The sequence below is a fragment of the Mesocricetus auratus genome, unplaced genomic scaffold (genome assembly GCF_017639785.1).
Source record: "Mesocricetus auratus isolate SY011 unplaced genomic scaffold, BCM_Maur_2.0 Super-Scaffold_100037, whole genome shotgun sequence".
NCBI lineage: Eukaryota > Metazoa > Chordata > Mammalia > Rodentia > Cricetidae > Mesocricetus > Mesocricetus auratus.
The window spans coordinates 989,767-1,010,511 of NW_024429215.1; the positions used below are offsets into that span (position 1 = coordinate 989,767).

At 40.5% G+C, this 20,745-nt stretch overlaps 2 protein-coding genes across 17 annotated transcripts in view; one reads left to right on the forward strand and one right to left on the reverse strand.

The window, feature by feature from the left end:
- LOC110339213 (zinc finger protein 54) overlaps positions 1–20,745 on the forward strand; it is an 85,740-nt gene that overhangs the window by 14,026 nt on the left and 50,969 nt on the right. For 12 of the 16 annotated variants that reach the window (XR_005872482.1, XR_005872481.1, XR_005872480.1 and 9 more), the window contains exon 6: positions 414–1,526. The exons of 2 other annotated variants lie outside the window; for them this stretch is intronic. Coding sequence is in view for 10 of the 14 variants with exons in the window: in XM_040733897.1 (XP_040589831.1) it covers positions 414–1,526 (1,113 nt within the window). In the remaining 4 variants the exon portion in view is untranslated. Of the gene's footprint in view, positions 1–390; positions 1,527–20,745 lie in introns of those variants that run through there. 2 more of the 16 variants (XM_040733898.1, XM_040733892.1) reach the window with 2 other exon arrangements.
- LOC110339384 (zinc finger protein 420-like) lies at positions 11,981–20,745 on the reverse strand. Its single transcript, XM_040733911.1, is given in 5 exon segments — positions 11,981–12,629; positions 12,632–14,143; positions 15,351–15,477; positions 15,735–15,855; positions 20,651–20,745. Coding segments are annotated over 4 exon segments (1,788 nt in total). The 5' UTR covers positions 15,828–15,855; positions 20,651–20,745; the 3' UTR covers positions 11,981–12,573.

Sequence of the window (20,745 nt, forward strand, 5' to 3'; positions counted from 1 at the left end):
CTATGTATCAAGAAAATTTTTAAACTTAAAAGAAATTTAAATATTCTGAGCAAGGAAGGATGTGCATAGCAGTATACTTACTAAGTGGAGATATTTTGAATTTAATGTTAAATAGTTCTACAATATTTTGGGAGGGGAAATTAGGCAAAGTAACATATTCAAATGGAATCCCAAAGTTTACTCTTGTTTCTTCCACTATGTGTCCAACTTTTTTCGCAAATGCAGTTTAGATGAGGATAAAAAGGCTGTTATGTGTGATGGAGATCAGAGTGGAGGTTCTCTGAGCATCCATTCAGTGGCTTCCTGAGAGCTCTGTTCTAAGAATTACATTTACTTACCTCAGAGAACTCAGATACTGACTCTGTTTTAGCATGCATCAAACCCTATTAGCCCTAATTGTGCTCATTTTCCAGAGAACCATCAGATGTGCAGTAACTCAGAGGAGGTCTTGGATCAAGACTCAAAGCGTATTGTCTATGAGCATGTGGCTATTCAACCAAAGTCGTGTAAATGTAATGAACTTGACAAAATGATTGGATCGTCCACATGGACACTGTGCAAAACAAATAATACTACAGAAAACTGCTACAAATACAGATGCATACAATACCACGGGGATGAGTGTACTGAGTCAGTCATCTTCAGTAGACAAGAGAATGCGCACACTGGAGAAGAACCTTGCAAATGTAAAGATCTTGGCAAATCTTTAAGTTTGTTTTCAAACATAAGTCAGAGTCATGGAATCTACCCAGGAAATAAAGAGTATAAAAACAGCGAATGTCATAAATCTTTTGGCTTTCCCCCAAAACTTGTACAGCTAAACATCCCTAATGAAGAAAAACCACACCAATTTGGGAAATGTGGGAAATCCCTCAGGACCTGCTCAAGCCTCAGTATACATCAGAGAGCTCATACTGGAGAGAAACTATGGAAATGCACAGAATGTGACAAGTCATTTAATTGCTTGTCTGACCTTAAAACCCATTACAGAATCCATCCTGGAGAGAAACCATTCAAATGTAAGAAATGTGACAAATCTTTTACCTGCTACTCATCTCTTAAAGAACATCAAAACATCCATGAGGGAAAACTTCACAAATGTCAGGCATGTGACAAATCCTTTACCTACTTCTCATCTCTTAGAGAACATCAGAACATCCATGACGGAAAAGTTTACAGATGTTGGAAATGTGACAAATCCTTTACCCGATGCTCATCTCTTAGAGCACATGAGAAAATTCACACTGGAGTAAAACCTTTCAAATGTAAGGAATGCAGTAAGTCTTTTTATATGCTGTCTCAACTTAGAAAACATGACAGAATCCACACTGGAGAGAAGCCTTTCAAATGTAGGGAATGTGACAAGTCTTTTTCCTACTGCTCATCTCTTAGAGAACATCAGAACATGCATGCTGGAAAACTTTATAAATGTCAGATATGTAACAAATCCTTTACGCGGTGCTCAACTCTTAGAACACATGAGAAAATTCATACTGGAGAAAAACCTTTCAACTGTAAGGAATGTGGTAAGTCCTTTTATACATTGTCCCAACTTAGAAAACACAACAGAGTCCACACTGGAGAGAAACCTTACAAATGTAAGGAATGTGACAAATCTTTTACCCAGTGTTCAACTCTTAGGATACATCAGAAAATTCATGCTGGAGAGAAACCCTACAAATGTCAAGAGTGTGGCAAGTCCTTTTATAAGTTGTCTTACCTTAAAGTCCATTACAGAACCCATACTGGAGAGAAGCCGTACCAATGTAAAGTGTGTGGTAAGGGCTTTTCTCAGTTGTCCTGTCTTAAAAGCCATGACAGAATCCACACAGGAGAGAAACCTTACAAATGTAGTCAGTGTGACAGATCCTTTACACACTGCTCAACTTGTAGGAGACATCAGAGCACTCATGCTGCAAAACTTTATAAATGTGAGGAGTGTGACAAGTCCTTTGCCAAACATTCGTCTCTCAGAACACATCAGAAAACCCACGCAGGAGAGAAACCTCATGGTTGTAAAGAATGTGGTAAGGCCTTCTATCAACTCTCCCACCTTAAAGTCCATTACAGAATCCACACTGGGGAGAAACCTTACAAATGTTATGAATGTGAGAAATCTTTTACCAAATGTTCGTCTCTCAGAACACATGAGAAAATCCATGCAGGAGAGAAGCCTCATGGTTGTAAAGAATGTGGTAAGGCTTTCTATCACTTATCACACCTTATCATCCATTATAGAATCCATACAGGAGAGAAACCATACAAATGCAGCGAGTGTGACAAGTCCTTCACCACATTGGCAAACCTTAGACGACATCAGAAAATTCATAGTGGAAAGAAAACTTCCCCCAGTAAATAAGGTGCCGAGTGCTTTTCCCAGAGCTCAGTCTGTAGGGACTACTGTAGTCTCCACACCAGGGAAATCATTTTGAACTTGAGAAACTTGTGAAATCTTAAGAAACATCAAGAGTTCATAGTGAGGGAAAATTCTGAATATGCACAAAGTACATTTTGTTGTTGTTGTTGGTTTTTCGAGACAGGGTTTCTCTGTATTGTTTTTGGAGGCTGTCCTGGAACAAGCTCTGTAGACCAGGCTGGCCTCGAACTCACAGAGATCCGCCTGCCTCTGCCTCCTGAGTGCTGGGATTAAAGGTGTGAGCCACCAGCACCCGACCCATTTTTACCTTTTCTACCTCAAAAAATTCATACTGAAGACAATATGTGTTGATCTAAAGAATGTCACCAAGCCTTTAATAATTCGCTGAAATGTCATGCAGCAGAAAATTCTTGTCAGAGAGAAATCATACATTTACTACTGTTCTGTATTCACGCCACATTGCACATTTAGAAATGCCGCTCTAGGGAACCCAAAGAAATGAACTTAATTTGTTAAAGTCTTTACCTAGTGCTAAAACAGTAGACATCTGAAAATTCTTCCTGAAGGAAAACCTAAGAAAATGCTTTACAAAAGACTTTTTTTTCACCTTCAAAATATTCATTGTGGAATGAAAACCTATCAATAGCAATATGGTGGGAACTTTCTAGAGGTGATCTTGCAACTGTGACAACATGTATGCTCATGCACAGCTAGAAAATACCTAAGGTGTGCAGGATAATTATTTTTCAGTACTCTAGAAAGTTGGGAAAGTACTTAGTGAAAATGCAGAGTATAGTGATAATAGAAGATTCATATACAAATACTAAACACAAACCAGTGTATTACAAAGAAGAAAGCTAACCAAACACAAAGTTGTCGTGTTTTTCAGTGGAATATGATTTTTCAAATTGAGTAAATAGGAAAATGTTCTTTGGAGACATTTTTGTATTTTAAGCATTGACATGACATAAGTTCAGTCGGTTAGATTACACTGAAAAGCATCATTCACATTAGAAAATGATTATATGATAATTTGTGGTAATTGTTGTTGCATCAGAGCTGATTAACCCAAGACAAGAGTCAGGAAAGTTAGGTAGGAACTGGTTACTAATCATCAGTGGACACCAAAGATCTGGACAGACTTCTTATGCCAATTCTAGATGCACTGTAACTCAGAACTCTAGTGCACAGAGATACTGTGCAGACCAAAGCCCCTTTGTTTGATGACTTTTCATGACAGTTCATGACAGTTCCAGTGCCAAGAATGTGTACATTTTGTGCATGTGAAGACAACTTTTTAACCTCTTGTTCGTTCCAGATCATTTAAAGATAATTCTGCCGAGTAGTGGCACAGGCCTGTTATCCCAGCACTCAGGAGGCTGAGGCAAGGAAGATCTCTGTGAGTTAGTTCCAGGACAGCCAAGGCTACACAGAGAAACCCTGTCTAGAAAAACAAATTGAAGTCGAGTAAGGTAGAACAGACCTATCATTAGATACTAATTTGTTGATTGATCTAGTGGTTTGCTTTAAAACATTTTGTGTCCTGCTTATTGCCAAACAGTTTTGCCTTCCTACCTGGATCAGAAGGCAACCGAGAAAGGGGAAATGCCTGAAACACTACGTTTTTGCCTTTAGTAACCACACCACAAAGGCATGGAACACATGCATTTGAAAAGCAAAAGCCCCCAGCTATCTGCCGTTAAAATCCCACTTGTTTGCTTGCTAGCCCTACCTAATGTAGAGTGTAAAATAAGAATACAAATGTAGGAACTGTCCCGGCTTCAGTTTCTTTTTCCACTCAGTGGTGTTGGAGTACTCATGTGAGAGAGATTCAACAGCATCCTTTCTGCCAGGAATGATTAATGCCCCAAGAAGAATGTATTACTACTGTACCACATATGCAGATTTGAGCTTTCTTGAGTAGTGGTAAGAATGCACTTATGCGTGAGGTTGGGCATGCTTCCATTCCCCAAAGAAAGCTACTTTCCTCAATATTAGCTTTATTTATTTTTTTAGACAGAGTTTCTCTGTGTAGCCCTGGCTGCCCTGGAACTCTCTGTGTAGGCTAAGGTAGCCTCAGACTCAGAGATCTGCCTGCCTCTGCCTCCCAAGTACTGGGATTAAAGGTGTGCGCCCCCACTGCTTTCTTGAATATTTACGAGAGAACAGTTTAGGATCTAGGTGTGGATTTTAGCCCATATTTAATTCCAACTCTAGGTGGAAGAAGGCAGAGCTCTTAGGTTTGAGGCCAGCCAGGGCTACCTAGTGAGACTTGTTCAAGATAAAAACAAACAAAAAAGCATAACTACTTGTTGAAAAACCTTGGCAAAGCCATTTAATTGGTGAATACCAGCTTTATATAGTAACAATTCCTGGATGCCTTCCATAAGAACTATTTGGAGAAAATAAATGCAGGTATCAGAGGAAAGTTAAAATTGTTCTTCGAAAACCTGTGTTGTACTGCGTGCACCAACAAAACTTACATTTTTGTCTTTTCTTCGTAAATGCTGAATAGTTCCTCTGTTTTCCGTTTCTTAGTACCATTTCTCCAATTCCTGTAAGCTGCATTTTGTTATAAAATCACATCAGGTGTGTTTTTCAAACTCTGTAATTGGGCTTCTTAATAAAGAAGACATTTATTTTTAATGATTTTGGGTGAACTTCAGTGATTTACGTGTGATATAACCTTGGGTCTGAACCTCTCACATGTTATTTAAGCTTGGGAAAGAAAAGGTAACTGCATTTCTTGAGGCAGGGTCTCACCATACAGCTCTGACTGTCCTTGAACTCACTATGTAGGCCAGGCTGGCCTCGAACTCCCTGAGATTAAAAGCGCACCACAACGCCTGTCCTGCAAGTTTTTGCATACTATGCAAACCTCAAAATTTTCATAATATTATCAAAGTTCATATTTCCTGTTTCAGACACAATGATGAATACATTATTAGTCAGATTCAGGTTGCAATTACAGTCCTCAAGGCAACACTTTCCTTTTCACATAACCATTGTGACGGTCACCTGATCATAGAAATTTGTCTTTTCTTGTGGATTTAAGGAAGTGTTTTGTAAAGACATTGCACTCTGGGTTTTAGGTGTGAGGTAGCATTGGTGGAAATTGTGCGTGTGTGAATCTCTTCTGACCTAAGGAAAACAAGCGACTGCTCCCAGTGGGTGCTGTGCGGCTGAGCTCCCCTTTCTGTGCAAGAGAAACTGTTGAGACAGCTAAAAAAAAAAAAAAAAAAAAAAAGAGGCGGTGCTCACTGGTCCAGGCTTACTGCCATACTCCTTGGTCCCATTGATAGGACTCATGGACAGTGGTACCTTGAATGAGAATGGCCCCATGGGCTCATGTATTTGAATGTTTGGTGCCCAGTTTGATGAGCAGTTTTGGGAAGATTAGGGGATATGAACTTGTTCGATGAGGTGTGACACTTGGGGGGACAGGCTTTGCCGTTTCAAAAGCTCCTGCTAATTGGCTTTTTCTCACTCTACCTGTACCTGTGGATCAGGAGGTCAATCTCAGCTGCTGTTCCAGAGCTGTGCCTGTGTTAATCCCACCAATCGAGAATAAGACCACTACTGCAGTTTAAAGCCAAATTTAAAGCAAGCTTTAATAAATATTGGCCAGGTAGATAGGCTCTGATCGAGTCCATAGCCAGGTTCCTGGGAAAATGACCCAGAATCTTAGTTTGTATCAGCTTAAGAAGGAAAACCCTAAATTCATTGCATTCCTCATGAGGTCCAATCGGGCAAGCATATATCCTGACATACCTCCAGTCTGTGAATCTCCTGCCTAAATGTGATCAAAAACAACTGCCTGCTGTAATGCTCCCCACCATGATCATGAACTCTAACCCTCTGGAAATATAAGCAAGCCCACCAGTTATCAAATAACCAACACAGACATTTACCATTATAAATGTTCAGCCAATAGCTCAGGCTTATTACTAACTAGCTCTTACAACCTAAATTAACCCATTTCTATTTATTTATTGCCATGTGGCTCATGGCTTTACTGTCCTCCAACATCTCTTGCTCCCTCTCAATCTACTGGTGTCTCTTCTGACTCTACCCTTCTTTGCCCATCATCCTCTGTATTTGGATGTCCCACTTATACCTCTACCTGTCCAGCTATTGGCCAGCCATCTTATTTATAATGTACAGAAAGATTATTCCACAGCAGTGCACAGTAAAAGATCTTCAGTCAATTTTGGGGTTTTGTTTGCTTTTGAGATGGGTCTCTTTGCTATGTTGCTCTGGCTGTCTTGAGACTCCATGTAGTCTATGCACCTTGGATTCCACATATCTGCCTGTTTCTGGCCTACCAACTGCTTGGATAAAGGCCATGTGGCAACACCCCAGGCTGTCAGCTTTTGATCTATTATATATTTGATTTGACAAAGTTTAATATCACTCCAGAGAAGAGTGTCTGTCTAGCTTCTTGTAAGAGTCACTTAAGGCTTGCTGGGCATATAGCTCAGTGGTAAGCTGCTTGCCTAGCATGTGTGAGGGTCTAGGTTCAACCCCCAGTACCACACCACGTAAAAAATATTTAGCCAGATATGGTGGCACCTACCTTTAATCTCAGTGCTCAGGAGGCAGAAGCAGGTGGACCTCTGCTAGTTCTAGGATAGCAAGGCCTACACAGAGAAACCCTATCTCAAAACAAAACAACGAAGTCACCTAGAGACTTTTAAATCTCCTAATGTCTGGATCTCAGCACCTGGGAGTCCATTTGAATTACTATGGGGAACAGCCCGAGCACTGGGATTTTTCAGACCTCTCAACTCATAATTGAAACGTCAATCCCATACACCAAAATTGTGTGGCTTTAGTTCAGTGCTGAACACCTGACACATAATAAGATCACCCTTATTTTTGCTCCAAGTTGAGCAAAAAAAAAAAAAAAAAAAAAAAAAAAAGACCATTTCTCAATTTTCAGAACCTCATTATCCAAGTCCTGTGGGTTTACTTGCATTTATACATTTTATTGTGGGGGGTTGTTTCGAGGCAGGGTTTCTGTGTATTGCTTTGGAGGTTGTCCTGGACCTCGCTCTGTAGATCTGGCTGGCCTCACTTGAACTCACAGAGATCCACCTGCATCTGCCTCCCAAGTGCTGAAATTAAAGGCGTGTGTCACCAGCACCCAACTGAAGTTGAGAATTATTGCTTAAGGGGATTGTCACTATTGTTTACTATCATGCATCAAACTTAGAACTTTTAAACATAGCCAGGGAGGGGCATATACCAAGATGACATTTATCATTTCAGGTTTTTTTTTTTTTTTTTTTTTTGATTTTAGTTTCTTGAGACAGGGCCTTACTGTAGCTCTGGCTATTCTGGAACTCACCCATCCTCTGCCTCCTGAGTGCTGGGATTAAAGGTGATTGCCACTATCATTATGCCTGATCCATCCCATATCCTAAACTCCAATAGAAACAAATTTACACACACACACACACACACACACACACACACACACACACACACACACACTCACATGCCTGCCTCTGCTTCCTGAGTGCCCTATAAAAATCATGCACCCCTAAGCCGGGCATTGGTGGCACATGCCTTTAGTCCCAGCACTCAGGAGGCAGAGGCAGGTGGATCTCTGTGAATTCCAGACTAGCCTGATCTACAAGAGCTAGTTCCAGGACAGTCTCGAAAACAATACAGAGAAACTCTGTCTCAAAAAAAAAAAAATCATGCACCCCATGTTTCCCCCCCTCTGGTTTTTCTAGAAGCTGTGTGCTAAATTGCCTTGTGGCTGCAGTAAGTTGGATTCCCACTAAAACTATGTCTCCATGTTCTTTCTCCTGGGTTGACCCTAGTGTTTGTGTTTTCTTTTTTTTTTGGTGTTTTTTGTTGTTGTTGTTGTTTGGTATGGTTTGATGTTCTCCTTAACAAAGGCTGAACAATGGACATTTATCTAAAGCATCAGATTGACTGATCCAGGTGAAGCAATTGGGAGCAATTCTATCAGGTGGACTGGTTCACATCTGTTTACAGCAAATCCAAAGCTCAGCAACTTATGGTTGGCAGGTGCTCCCTGGATAGTGTATTCATCAGCCAACTGAAAAACTTGCTGAGATGTAGACTAGAGACAGAGGTTACAATTCAGGAACTTAAAGAAAACTATTAAATCTGAAAGTTTTTTCTTGTTTGTTTGGTTTTTTCGAGACAGGGTTTCTCTGTGTATCGTGGCATTTGCTTTGTAGAACAGGCTGGCCTTGAACTCACAGAAATCCACCTGCCTCTGCCTCAAGAGTGCTGGGCAGCACCACCACCTGGCTAATTTGCAAGTTTTTATGTTTGACCTGGGACAGATGATCCAAGTCTTATTCCTTGAAGATTACATGAATTATGATTTACCAAAGATAAATACTAGATATATTAGTATTACCATTGCATTGAAATCCTAGCACCAGGTAGCAGCTCAGGGCAGAATGACAGACTGGGACAAAATGGAGTTTCTGCTGTTATCTAGGATCTAACAATAGAAGGGACTGCTTGTTGAGATAATGACACCCAAGTCAGGTCAGTCTCATTTACATTTCTTCTGGAAATGCTACATATTGAAACCCTATAAGCCTTTTAATTCTCTGCTTCTCCTGATGTGGTTTTTTATTTATTTATTCATTTCTCTGTAGCTTTGGAGGCTGTCCTGGAACTCACTCTGTAGACCAGGCTGACCTCGAACTCACAGAGATCCATCTGACTCTGCTTCCTGAGCACTGGGATTAAAAGCATTAAAGGCGTGCGATACCACCACCCTGCTCTTGATGTGTTTGTTTTTTTCCTGTAAACCAGTGTATTTGGTTTTTGTTTGGTTTTGGTTTTTCGAGACAGGGTTTCTCTGTATTGTTTTGGAGGCTGTCCTGGAACTCACTCTGTCGACCAGGCTGGCCTAGAACTCACAGAGATCGGCCTGCCTCTGCCTCCTGAATGCTGGGACTAAAGGCGTACACCACCAACACCTGGCATGTATTTATTTGTTTCTTATTCTTTGCTCTTTACTCTTTTGGCTCTCTGGTGGTGGGGGAGGGGAGGGTGGTTTTGCCACCCAGATCCCAAATAAATCACACACGGAGGCTTATTATTACTTATAAATGACTAACCTTAGCTTGACTTATTTTCTAGCCAGCTTTTATTATCCCAACTGCCTTTTTTGCCTCTGGCCTTTTTTTCTTTTCTTACTTCTGTATATCTTTCACTCTTACTCCATGCTTTCCTGTGTAGTCGGATGCCTGGCCCCTCATTGTTCTATCTTGCTCCTTTCTCTTCTCTCCTCCCAGATTTCTCCTCCTGTTTATTCTCTCTGCCTGCCAGCCCAGTCTCTACTTTCTCCTGCCTCTCTATTGGCCATTTATCGTTTTCTTAGACCATCAGGTGTTTTAGAGAGGCAAATAATCACAGCTTCACAGAGTTGAATACAGCATAAACAAAAGCAACACACCTTTATGTGGTTAAACAAATGTTCCAGAGCATAAACAAATGTAACACCCCTTAAGATGATATTCTACAACAGAGCAGGCTGGGCTCAAACTCAAGAGATCGACCCGCCTCTGCCTCTCCAGTGCTGGGATTAAAGGCATGCACCGCTACCACTCAGAATTGTACTGTTTTCTAAACTGTTTGATTTCAGTATCTTCTTTTTCTTTTGATGATTGAATGTAACTGTCTTAACTCACATCTCCAACGGAGCTCAAAATCCTCTCCATTCTCAAATTCTTAAACTTTGAAATGTGATTGGTGCTCGCAGAAATATACTGATGTCTAGTACCTGCAGAGGATAGAACATGTCCTTGTATATTAGTGACTGGGGTCTCATGTGCTCTGTGGGCTACATTAGAATAGCCTATTTGGTTTCCAAAGGTAGTCTCAGCAAAGTGGATATTTAAATACCTAAAGCTCCTTGCTCCAATCCCTGGGAAATGTATGGAACAGTAGAATTAGAATAGACTTAGAATAGCAAAGCTCCCTAGCATGCAGATGACAAGCATGTGTGGCTTGATCTTGCCCTAAAACCGTTGCTCTCATGGCATTTGTCTACTTCTCAGAATTAGTGTTCATATCACACTAGGCTAGGATACTCAGTGGCAACCAGTTCTTGCCTTGTCTTTTTTAATTTTGAGTCAGGATTGCACTCTGTAGCCCAGCTCTCATATTTTATTGTCTCATGTCTGGCAGATCACTAAGGATTGTCTTGAGCATGTTGACTGGTGAAAGTATATAGTTCATCACATTTCATGCAAAAATGCAGGGTTTTTTCTACTTACCTTTTGCTGTCTGTCTCCTTCATGACAATAATCAATGCTTTACATTGCTTAAATTTTTTATTATTCATTTATTTATTTGCTTTTTTATTTATTGGCAGGATCATATAATTGATCTGCCTGCCATGGAACTTGATTTGTAGACCAGCTTGTTGTGTGATATTTTGTATGTGTTCTTACAAATAAAGCTTGCTTGGAGTCAGTCAGGGGGTTAACCATAGAGGTCTGAAGGACTGTACAGACAGATAGGAAATGATGTTTTGGTGGAGAGATGATGTTGGCCCTTTTTTCTTTTTTTCTTTGATGGAGGAATGAGAGGTAGGAAGCCAATGGTGGCTGCTCCTTGTCCTCTGACCTTCCAGGTTTTTACCCCAAGATTTGATTCCTGATTTTTTTATTGCTAAGATTAATTAGATTAACACTTCAAACGTTGGCCTTGAACTTATAGAGATCTGCCTTACTATGCCACCCATATACTGTGATTACTGGTGTGTCCTACCAAGCCCAGCTTAGGAGGCAGAGGCAGGCAGACCTCTGTGAGGCCTAGACCAGACTGGTCTACAGAGTGAGTTCCAGGATGGCCAGAGGTGCACTGGGAACAAACAAACAAAATTGCATTATTCCAATGCAAACCGCAGAGTATTGTTATGAAAAGACAACCAAAGGAATTCTGGATAAAATGTGATGGAGAGTCAACATGATCAAGAAAATTCTTGTGATCTATTAGATACACTGCTACATAAGGGGCAGAGAACCAGGTTACACAGTGGAACCCTGACCAAACAATTTTAAAGATAATGCAAAAATGATGATCTTTGAAGTTTGGAAAGTCCACACTGCCTCTCCTAACCAAGAGTGATATGAGCAGCAATTTTCCGAAGACAAAACAGGTAACAGTTGTCAATTGCTGTGACAAGAGCACCAATTTTAAGGCAAGCCAAGTCCCATATGTCTGCCATCTTCACTGCTCACCAGAGTTAAATCTTTACTAGTTGGCTCAAATATATTTCTCAGATTCTAGCATGGAGTACCAGGTGTTTACATGTACACTTTCATGAGCCTAATTTTGGAAAGCTAACAGCAGGACAGTTCCAGGACAGGCTACACAAAGAAACCCTGTCTTGAAAAACAGAGAGAGTATGGATAGCACCGAGGTCCAACTTGGTGACCAATGAGCAATACTGGGGTCACATACAGGAATTTGGGGAGGGGGCTGCTACTCAAAAAGCTGACATCACAACAATTTGCCTTTAATGGAATCCATCTCATCTAGTTAGAAAGTTGAAGCATACTGCAAGCCTGCAGGCATGTCACAAGTTAGACTGCATTTTTTTTAAAGATTTATTTATTTATTTCTTATGTATAGTGTTTTGCCTGCTTGCATCCCTGCAGGTCAGATGGGGACAGTCGCAGTGAATTTTTTTTTTTTTTTTTTTTTTTTTTTTGTGGCTCAGTTGGTTAGTCACTTCGAGGCACCATGAGTGATCGAGTTTCTTCAAAGGAGTTACACCTACTGAATCTGTTCAAATTCAGGGATTTCCTGAAGAAATTTAGAGGTACTTATTTCCTCTCTGAATTGGCTCCCTTCAGGACGGAATATCCTCAGGCTTCTCAATTTTGTCTTCATCACGGAAGTTTTTGAAGTTGATAACTTCATGACAAGTTTTCCTCCAGTTTCAAATATTCAGAGTTTTCCTCAGAATAATCTCCTGATGTTTTCTAGGATTCAGACATTCCACAAAGGCTATCACAGGTATCTCATGCTCGTAATACTCTTCGGAGAAAGCTGCTGGGTTTTTCATTAGAAAACTCTGCATAAAGCATGTGTGACATCATTTACTCTGGAAATCTGTTACCCTAAAATGGATTCTACTGTGTTTTGTGAGACGAGAGATATGGGTAAAGACTTTGCCACATTCACTACAGTTGTAAGACTTCTCTCTTGTATGGATTTTCAGGTGTCTTATAAAGTTGCCTTTCTGAACAAAGGATTTGCCACACTCATTACATTTGTAAGGTTTCTCTCCTGTGTGAATTCTCTGATGGGTGCTTAGGTATATCTTTTGACTAAAGCATTTCCCACAATCATTACACTTGAAAGGCCTCTCTCCCGTATGTATTCTTTGATGTCTTCTAAGACAAGAGACATATTTAAAGACTTTTTCACAGTCACTACATTTGTAAGGCTTCTCGTCTGTGTGAACTTTCTCATGAGTTCTAAGATGAACTTTCTTGCTAAACGATTTCTCACATTGACTACATTTGTAAAGTTTGTCTCCTGTATGTATTCTCTGATGAGTTCTAAAATGGACTTTTTGGGTGAAGGATTTGTCAAATTCACCACATTTGTGAGGTCTCTCTCCCATATGAATGTTCTGATGTTTTGCAAGGTTGCTTTTATAGACAAAAGTTTTTTCACATTCACCACATTTGTAAGATTCCTCTCCCATGTGAATTCTCTGATGGATTCTAAGATTACATTTCTTGACAAAGGATTTGTCACACTCGCTACATTTGTAAGGTCCCCCGGCTTCATGAACTTTCTGGTGGGTTCTTAGACGTTTCAGTAGGCTACAGCATTTGCCACGGTCATCACATGTGTGAGGGGTTCTGTAATGGTTTTTAACCTGACACAACCCATAAAAGCCCTTTCCACATTCTTTATCCTCATAAGCTTTCTCTTCAGTATGAACACTCTGATGTCTTTTCAGGCTTTTGGAGTTGCAAAGGGATTTGCCACATTCACTACATTTGTAAGTTTTCTCTCCTCTATGGGTTCTGTAATGGTTTTCAAGGCGTGACAAAGTACAGAAGGAACTACAACATTGCTTACATTCGTAAGGCCTCATCCCAAGAATTTTCTGATGCTTTCTAAGGTATGAATAGCAAAAGAAGGTTTTCCCACACTTGTTACATTGGTAAGGTTTCTCTGCAGAGTGGCTTCTGTAATGATGCCTTTTGAAAGCACTTGAATTAGAAAAGCACAAACCACATTCGCTACACTTGTAGGATCTCTCTCCAGTGTGACTTGTCTCATGTCTACTGAGGCCTGCATGGGTCCAGAAGCATTTCCTACACTTCCCGCATTGGTATGGCTTCCCTTCACTACAGATCTGATGTAGCACAGGTTTAAGTTTAGAATCAAGAGATGTATCACCCTCTGAGTTTTTGTGCTCATTCTTTCCAGTATGGATTATTTCAGGTTGACTAATGGTGGGATACAAATGTAAAGAATCGCCATGGTCTTTATGTTCGCAAGGATTTTGTCTAGTGGGCATGCTCTTATGACTATCTGAGTGTGATGATTCAGTAGAGGCATCCATGTGGCTACCACATGAGCAGTTTTTGTAGTTTTCTGCAGAATCACTTGTGTCATGAGGTGTACACTGGGAGGAATCATGAAGACTTTTGCCGAGCTCATTACAGTTATAAGACTTCTCTTGGGTAGTCACATGATGATGGACAATATGCTTTGAGTCTCGATGGTTCTCTGGAAAATTAGCACAATTAGGCATAATAAGGATTGATTCATGAGTAATAAACTCAATAACATGTCATCATCATAAGTTCTTTAAGACAAGAATCCTTGCAGAGGCTTTGAGGGTTCATTATCTTTGTATGGATACTCAGAAGAACCTCCAACCCGATAGCCATCATAAGTGAGGACTGCTAACAGCCAACCCCTTCTATAGAATCTGCATGTTTTACAGTAGGCATGACTACTTAGTGATGAAGAAAACAATTCCCTTTTGGAAAGGAGTTCCCTGAAAGATCACATGTATAATGTTTTACAGGCAGGTAGATTTCTTGGAGTTTGAGGCCAGCCTGGTCTACAGAGCAAGTTCCAGGACAGCCAGGGCTACACAGAGAAGCTCAGTCTCAAAAATAAAACAACAAATGTGACAGTCATACTGTGGAGACTTGGTTGACTACGAAGTCACTATGCAACTTGGAAGGAACCACCTCATATCGCTTTAACCTCCTTGGTACTGAAATTAAAGCCATGCACTGCCAAGCCTAAATATAGATTTCCATTTAAGACAAAAGCTTGTTCATTATCAACCATACCCTGTTTTAAAGTCTCTTTTTCTTATCAAAATACTTGACTAGTGTAATCAATGTGAAATCAAAAACTTTTGTTTTTTGTTTTTTTTTTTCTTTTGTTTTTTTGAGACAGGGTTTCTCTGTGTAGCTTTGAAGCCTGTTGTAAAACAGTACTGGGATTAAAGGCTTGAGCTACCACTGCCCAGCAAAATCAAAATATTTTAATTACTAAGTGTCATACAATGCATTTTCTTGTTCTGAATATCCAATTGTTTTTGAACTTTGATGTTTCCATTATAAAGTAGATAATAGGGCTGGAGAGGTCATGCAGAATATAGCCCGAGTTGCTTTTTCTTGTTGCTTTTTTTTTTTTTCAAGATAGGGTTTCTCTGTGGCTTTGGAAGCTGTCCTGGAACTAGCTCTTGTAGACCAGGCTGGTCTCAGACTCACAGAGATCCTCCTGCCTCTGCCTCCTGAGTGCTGGGATTAAAGGTGTGCGCCACCACTGCATGGCCCTGGTTTAATCTTTAAAGAGAACACAGACCAATGCAAAGGAAATACCCATGAAGTACTTAGAAATCTGAATCTGCCTATATACAAAGTAGGTAAATATAAAGGATGAGTCAGGAATTGTATAAGGAGAGCATTCTCACCCACAAAGACCAGGTTGCTGTAATTCTCCAACATCACATCTATGTACAAAGCCCTCTGAGCAAAGTCTAGACATTCCCATTCCTCCTGGGAGAAGTCCACAGTCACATCCCTGAATGTCAGCAGACCCTGTAATGGAAAATTACAGTCACCATGTGCTGCTGACAGAATGCTTTCTTAGACAAAAGAGACCTAAGGCATTACACAGTCTTGTGATGAAGATGAATTATGATACTTATTAAAAGATAAGTTTCCTAGAAGTTTTTGATTACCAGAGAAGAAAAAGGTATCATAAGAAATAAACACGTTAGATAGCATTACCAGAGGCAGAGAAATAAAGGCTCACATGATTGAATAATAAAAACAAATGTGGACATGACACTGACCTGGGGTGCATTTACAGAAGAATCCTCCATTTCTGCTGTTGCTCTTCTCGGAGTTTCTGTCTCAGGAACAAACATGTGAACTCTGCTCGACATTTCACATCAAAGTGTAAAAAACATGAACCTAAAATTAATGCAACTGTTATGGACAGTGACACAAACCCATAAAAAGACTGAAACACCAGAAAGATGCCAGAAGTTTTGTCACCATCCCTACAAGCTGGGGGGTGGATATTTAAAGTGGTAAAAGGAAATAACTGCAGACTATAGCTTTGCACTCAGAAGAAATATTGGCTCTCAAGTTTTCTCAGACAAGGAAGTTCACCTGAAGAAAGTTAGGTAACAACACAGGTAATGACACTTATGCAGTAGTGCAGATTATAACCAGGGGCAAAGTATACATAAAAAAATTATAGAGCCGGGCAGTGGTGGCGCATGCCTTTAATCCCAGCACTCGGGAGGCAGAGGCAGGAGGATCTCTGTGAGTTTGAGGCTACTCTGGTCTACAAGAGCTAGTTCCAGGACAGCCTCCAAAGCGACAGAGAAACATTATCTTGTGGGGGGAGGAGAGAAATTATTCATGAGAACACAGGAAATAAGACATTTCTGTGTTAGATCTAGATGAGCAAAAGATCTCTTTCCTCAAGTTTTTTTTGGATCAAACACTAATTCTAGCGGGAAGGAAGTAGTAATTTAACCTATAAGAATATTAGGGAGAAAAGATCATGTGTGTCACACATTGACCTACAGTTCAGTGCAGAGGAAAAATGAGCAGCGTTAGCAGGAAAGCTGTGAGGAGGGGAAGATGCTTGTGCTCTCCAGTTTTAATGAATCAAGAGACACAAGAGTGGACTGGAGAAATCTGAATAAGACAACAGTTAAAAGATTAATCAGGTAGGAAAGGAAGATTTCAAAGTCCATTTAAATGATCATGAAGTCACACATGCAGGGCCACACAGATACCATGGGAATGCCATAGACTTGATAAATACTTTAAGTATAACTGAAACATACAAAACATATACACACAAATCACTGCTTTTCCTACTTATCAATAATGACAATTTGAGAAATAAATGACAGAATCAACCATACAGGTTTGCTTCATAAAGATCTAGGAATAAGTCTAAAAACTAAGGCAGATGACTTCAATGAGGAAAATTCTAAGGCAATCAGGAAAAAACAAAAGAAAGTGCTTGGGATCAAAGTTCCACATTCTCTAACAGAAAATGACATTATTAAAGGCTATGTTATTGTTTTATTTTTATTTTATATCCATCAGTGTTTTGCCTGCATATATGTCTGTGTGAGGGTGTCAGGTCTTAGAGTCACAGGTAGTTGTGAGCTGAAATCAACAAAATGGAAAACAATACAAAGAATGAATGAGACCAAGAGTTGGTTCTTCAAAAAAAAAAAAATCAACAAAATAGACAAACCTTTATCCAAATTAACCAAAAGGCAGAGAGAGACTATCCAAATTAAAGAAATCAGAAATGAAAATGGGGATATAGTAACAGATACTTAGGAAATCCAGAGAATCATCAGGTCATACTTCAAAAACCTGTACTCCACAAAATTGGAAAGCTAAAAGGAAATGGAAATTTTTCTGGATAAGTATGACATACCAAAATTAAATCAAGACCAAATAAGCAAATTAAATAGACCTATAATTGCCAAGGAAATAGAAACAGTCATCAAGTCTACCAAAAACAATAACAATAAAAAAAAGACAGAACCAGAGGGTTTAAGGAGAGAATTCTATCAGAATTTCAAAGAAAAACTAATACCAATTCTCAAATTGTTCCACAAAACATAAACAAAAGGGGCATTGCCAAACTCTTTTAAGAGGCTACATTTACCTTGACATTCAAACCAAATAAAGACAAAACTAAAAAAGGGAATTATAGACAAATCTCTCTCAAGAACATTGATGCAAAAATACTCAGTGAAATACTGGCAACCTGGATCCAAGAACACATCAGAAAAAAATCATCCACCATGATCAAGTAGGCTTCATCCCAGAAATGCAGGGATGGTTCAACATATGAAAATCCATCAATATAATTCACCATATGAACAAACTAAAAGAAAAGAATGACTTGATTACTCCTTAGATGCTGAAAAAGCCTTCAACAGAATTAAACACCCTTTCATGATAAAGGTCGTAGAGTAGGAATACAAGGAACATACCTAAACATAATAAAGGCAATATACAGCATGTCAGCAGTCAACATCAAACTAAATGGAGAGAAACTCAAATTGATGTTGCTGAAATCAGGAACAAGACAAGACTATCCATCTATCTACTTAATATAGTACTTGAAGTTCTAGATAGAGCAATAAGACAACAAAAGGAGATCAAGACGATACAAATTGGAAAAGAAGTAAAACTTATGATAGTATACATAAGTGACTGCAAAAATTCTATCAGGGAACTCCTACAACTAACACCTTCAGTAATTTGGCAGGATACAAGATTAGCTCAAAAAAAAAAAATCAGTAGCCCTCCTATATACAGATAACTGGGCTGAGAAAGAAATCCGAGAAACATCACCCTTTACCATAGGTACAAATAATGTATCTTGGGGTAACTCTAACCAAACAAGAGAAAGACCTGTATGACAAGAACTTTAGTCTTTGAAGAAAGAACTTGAAGATGACTTCAAAAAGCGATCAAAAACTGATCAGCTGGGTGGTGGTGACACACGCCTTTAGTCCCAGCAGTCAGGAGGCAGAGGCAGGCAGATCACTGTGAGTTCGAGACCAGCCTGGTCTACAAGAGCTAGTTCCAGGACAGCATCCAAAGCCACAGAGAAACCCTGTCATGGGAAAAAAATGTAAAGATCTCCCATGCTCTTGTATAGGTAGGAGTAACATAGTAAATCCCAGCCTGCAGACCACAACCCTAGATGGATATGTCGAGGAAGGGAAAAAGAGAAGATCTCCCTAGTGAATTGGGAACGTGGGGGTCTGGGAGGAGGGTGGAAGGGGAGAGAAGAGGGAAGGAGAGTGGGGGAAATGTATACCTCAGTGAAAACAAGTAGAAGTTAAAAAAGAGCAGAGGCATCTTTACAAGCACCCCCAAAATACACATGTTCTTATCATCCTTAGTTATGAAACTGCAAATTCAAAACCAACTCTTAGTGCTTCTCACCCTGGCTAGAATAATTTTAAGAAAACCCATTGAAAGCCGGGTGTTGGTGGCCCACGCCCTTAGTCCCAGCACTTGGGAGGCAGAGGCATGTTTGTGAGTTTGAGGCCAGCCTGGTCTACAGATCGAGTTCCAGGACAGCCTCCATAGAGGATCCAGGCATAGTGAGAATGCCTTTAATGCAACCCGTCCAGAGTCAGAGACAAGTGAACTGCTTAGATTCCATGCCAGCCAGGTCTACACAGTGAGATCAAGGCCAGGCCCGAGAGAATACATAAGGAGGCCCTGTATCAAACGAATCTGAGGAAATGGCAAAATAGTTCCTATTTGTAAATGGAGTCTTTTTTTTTTGTTTTTTTGTTTATTCAAGACAGGGTTTCTGTGTAACAGCCCGGGGCCATTCTGGTGAAGGGACCAGGCCCCTGTGCTACCCTCCACCCCCTCACCCCATTACAGCAGCCATGACATGCTAACATGTGCTCTCCTGACCTCGCCCCCTCCTGCCCTGGTCACTAGGTCAGATACCAATCACAAGTTAGCTGGCAGGGCTGTGCTTTATGTACAAGTGGACAACAGTGCCATGCAGAGCATCGCAACTGCCCTGGGAGGGCCTATGGGCCATAACAACCAGTTGACCAATCAACACAGGGCAGGTCATCCAAGCCTGGAAGTGTGCCAATCCCGAGACTGTTGCGTACCCCTAGACACTCCCCGTATGCTGTCGGATATATTCCCTGCCTCGTGGTTCCTCGGGGTCTTTTCTCCAGCAGTCCCATGTGGTGGATGGATGAAAGGTCCAAGCTAATGGGATTAGCATGTTAAGCTACAATAAAAGACTTTTTGCTTTTGCATCGAAATGGATCTCTTGGTGATTTGGGGGTTCAGAATTTGGGTACAACACTGGAATTCACTTTTTAGACCAGGCTGGCCTCAAACACACAGAGATTTGCCAGCTTCTGCCTCCTAGGTTCTGGGATTAAAGGCGTGTACCACCACTGCTCAGCAGGAGTTTTTAATTGATCTTAATGATAAAGACGTGGAGTCAGACACAGGAAAATGCTGAGAGATATGGAGCAAGCCATAGCCACACCTCATCTTCTTAGGCTCTCACCAGACAAGAGGGCGAGTTCCTGTTTCTTCCTGCTCAAAAACATTTTGAACAAAGCATATGAAGACACATTTCAGAATGCGGAATTTACATTCTAGATTGAATACTTCTCAGCTGGAAAATTAGTGCACAGTAAAATGTTAACCTTACTTAGTACATGTTGATAAATATTTTTGTTAGTAAGTGTTAATGTTCACAACTTAAGTGAAAAGCTTGCTAACATATACTTTCTGATTCATTCAGTGGTAACTTAAGTGACTAATATCTAAAAACCTCCCTGGGGATGCCTAGTCCCTAGGGCAAAAGTCATTTTCTTGACTATGAAGTGGTAAAACAGGGGAATTAGAAAACATGAATGAATTTAAAGTCCAGAAGCTTTGCAAGCGCAGCAATGGACAAGGGAATCTTGCTTGCAAACAACAGATAACCCAAGTCCTCTATCAGATTATTCTTCGGCAAAACAAACAAACAAAAACACCCTGACAAAGAGAAGATGAATGAAAAAAAATCGTTATTAGTCCAGTTCATATGGTCTAAAATGTACCGACAAGGGAAGACACCCACATCAGAATTTGGGAGCTGGCTTTCGGTTGAAGAGCAGAGAAACCGCTCGCACCCCGTCCCCTCCCTCCCGGGTCCCAGCCCCGCGGCTCCTCTGACCTGGGAGGTTCCAGGGCCGCCGGGCTGCGGTTCCCGCCACTGCGCTGCTGCTGACGCTGACTTTCCCAGGCCTCCCAGGCCGCCCCACCGGGCAC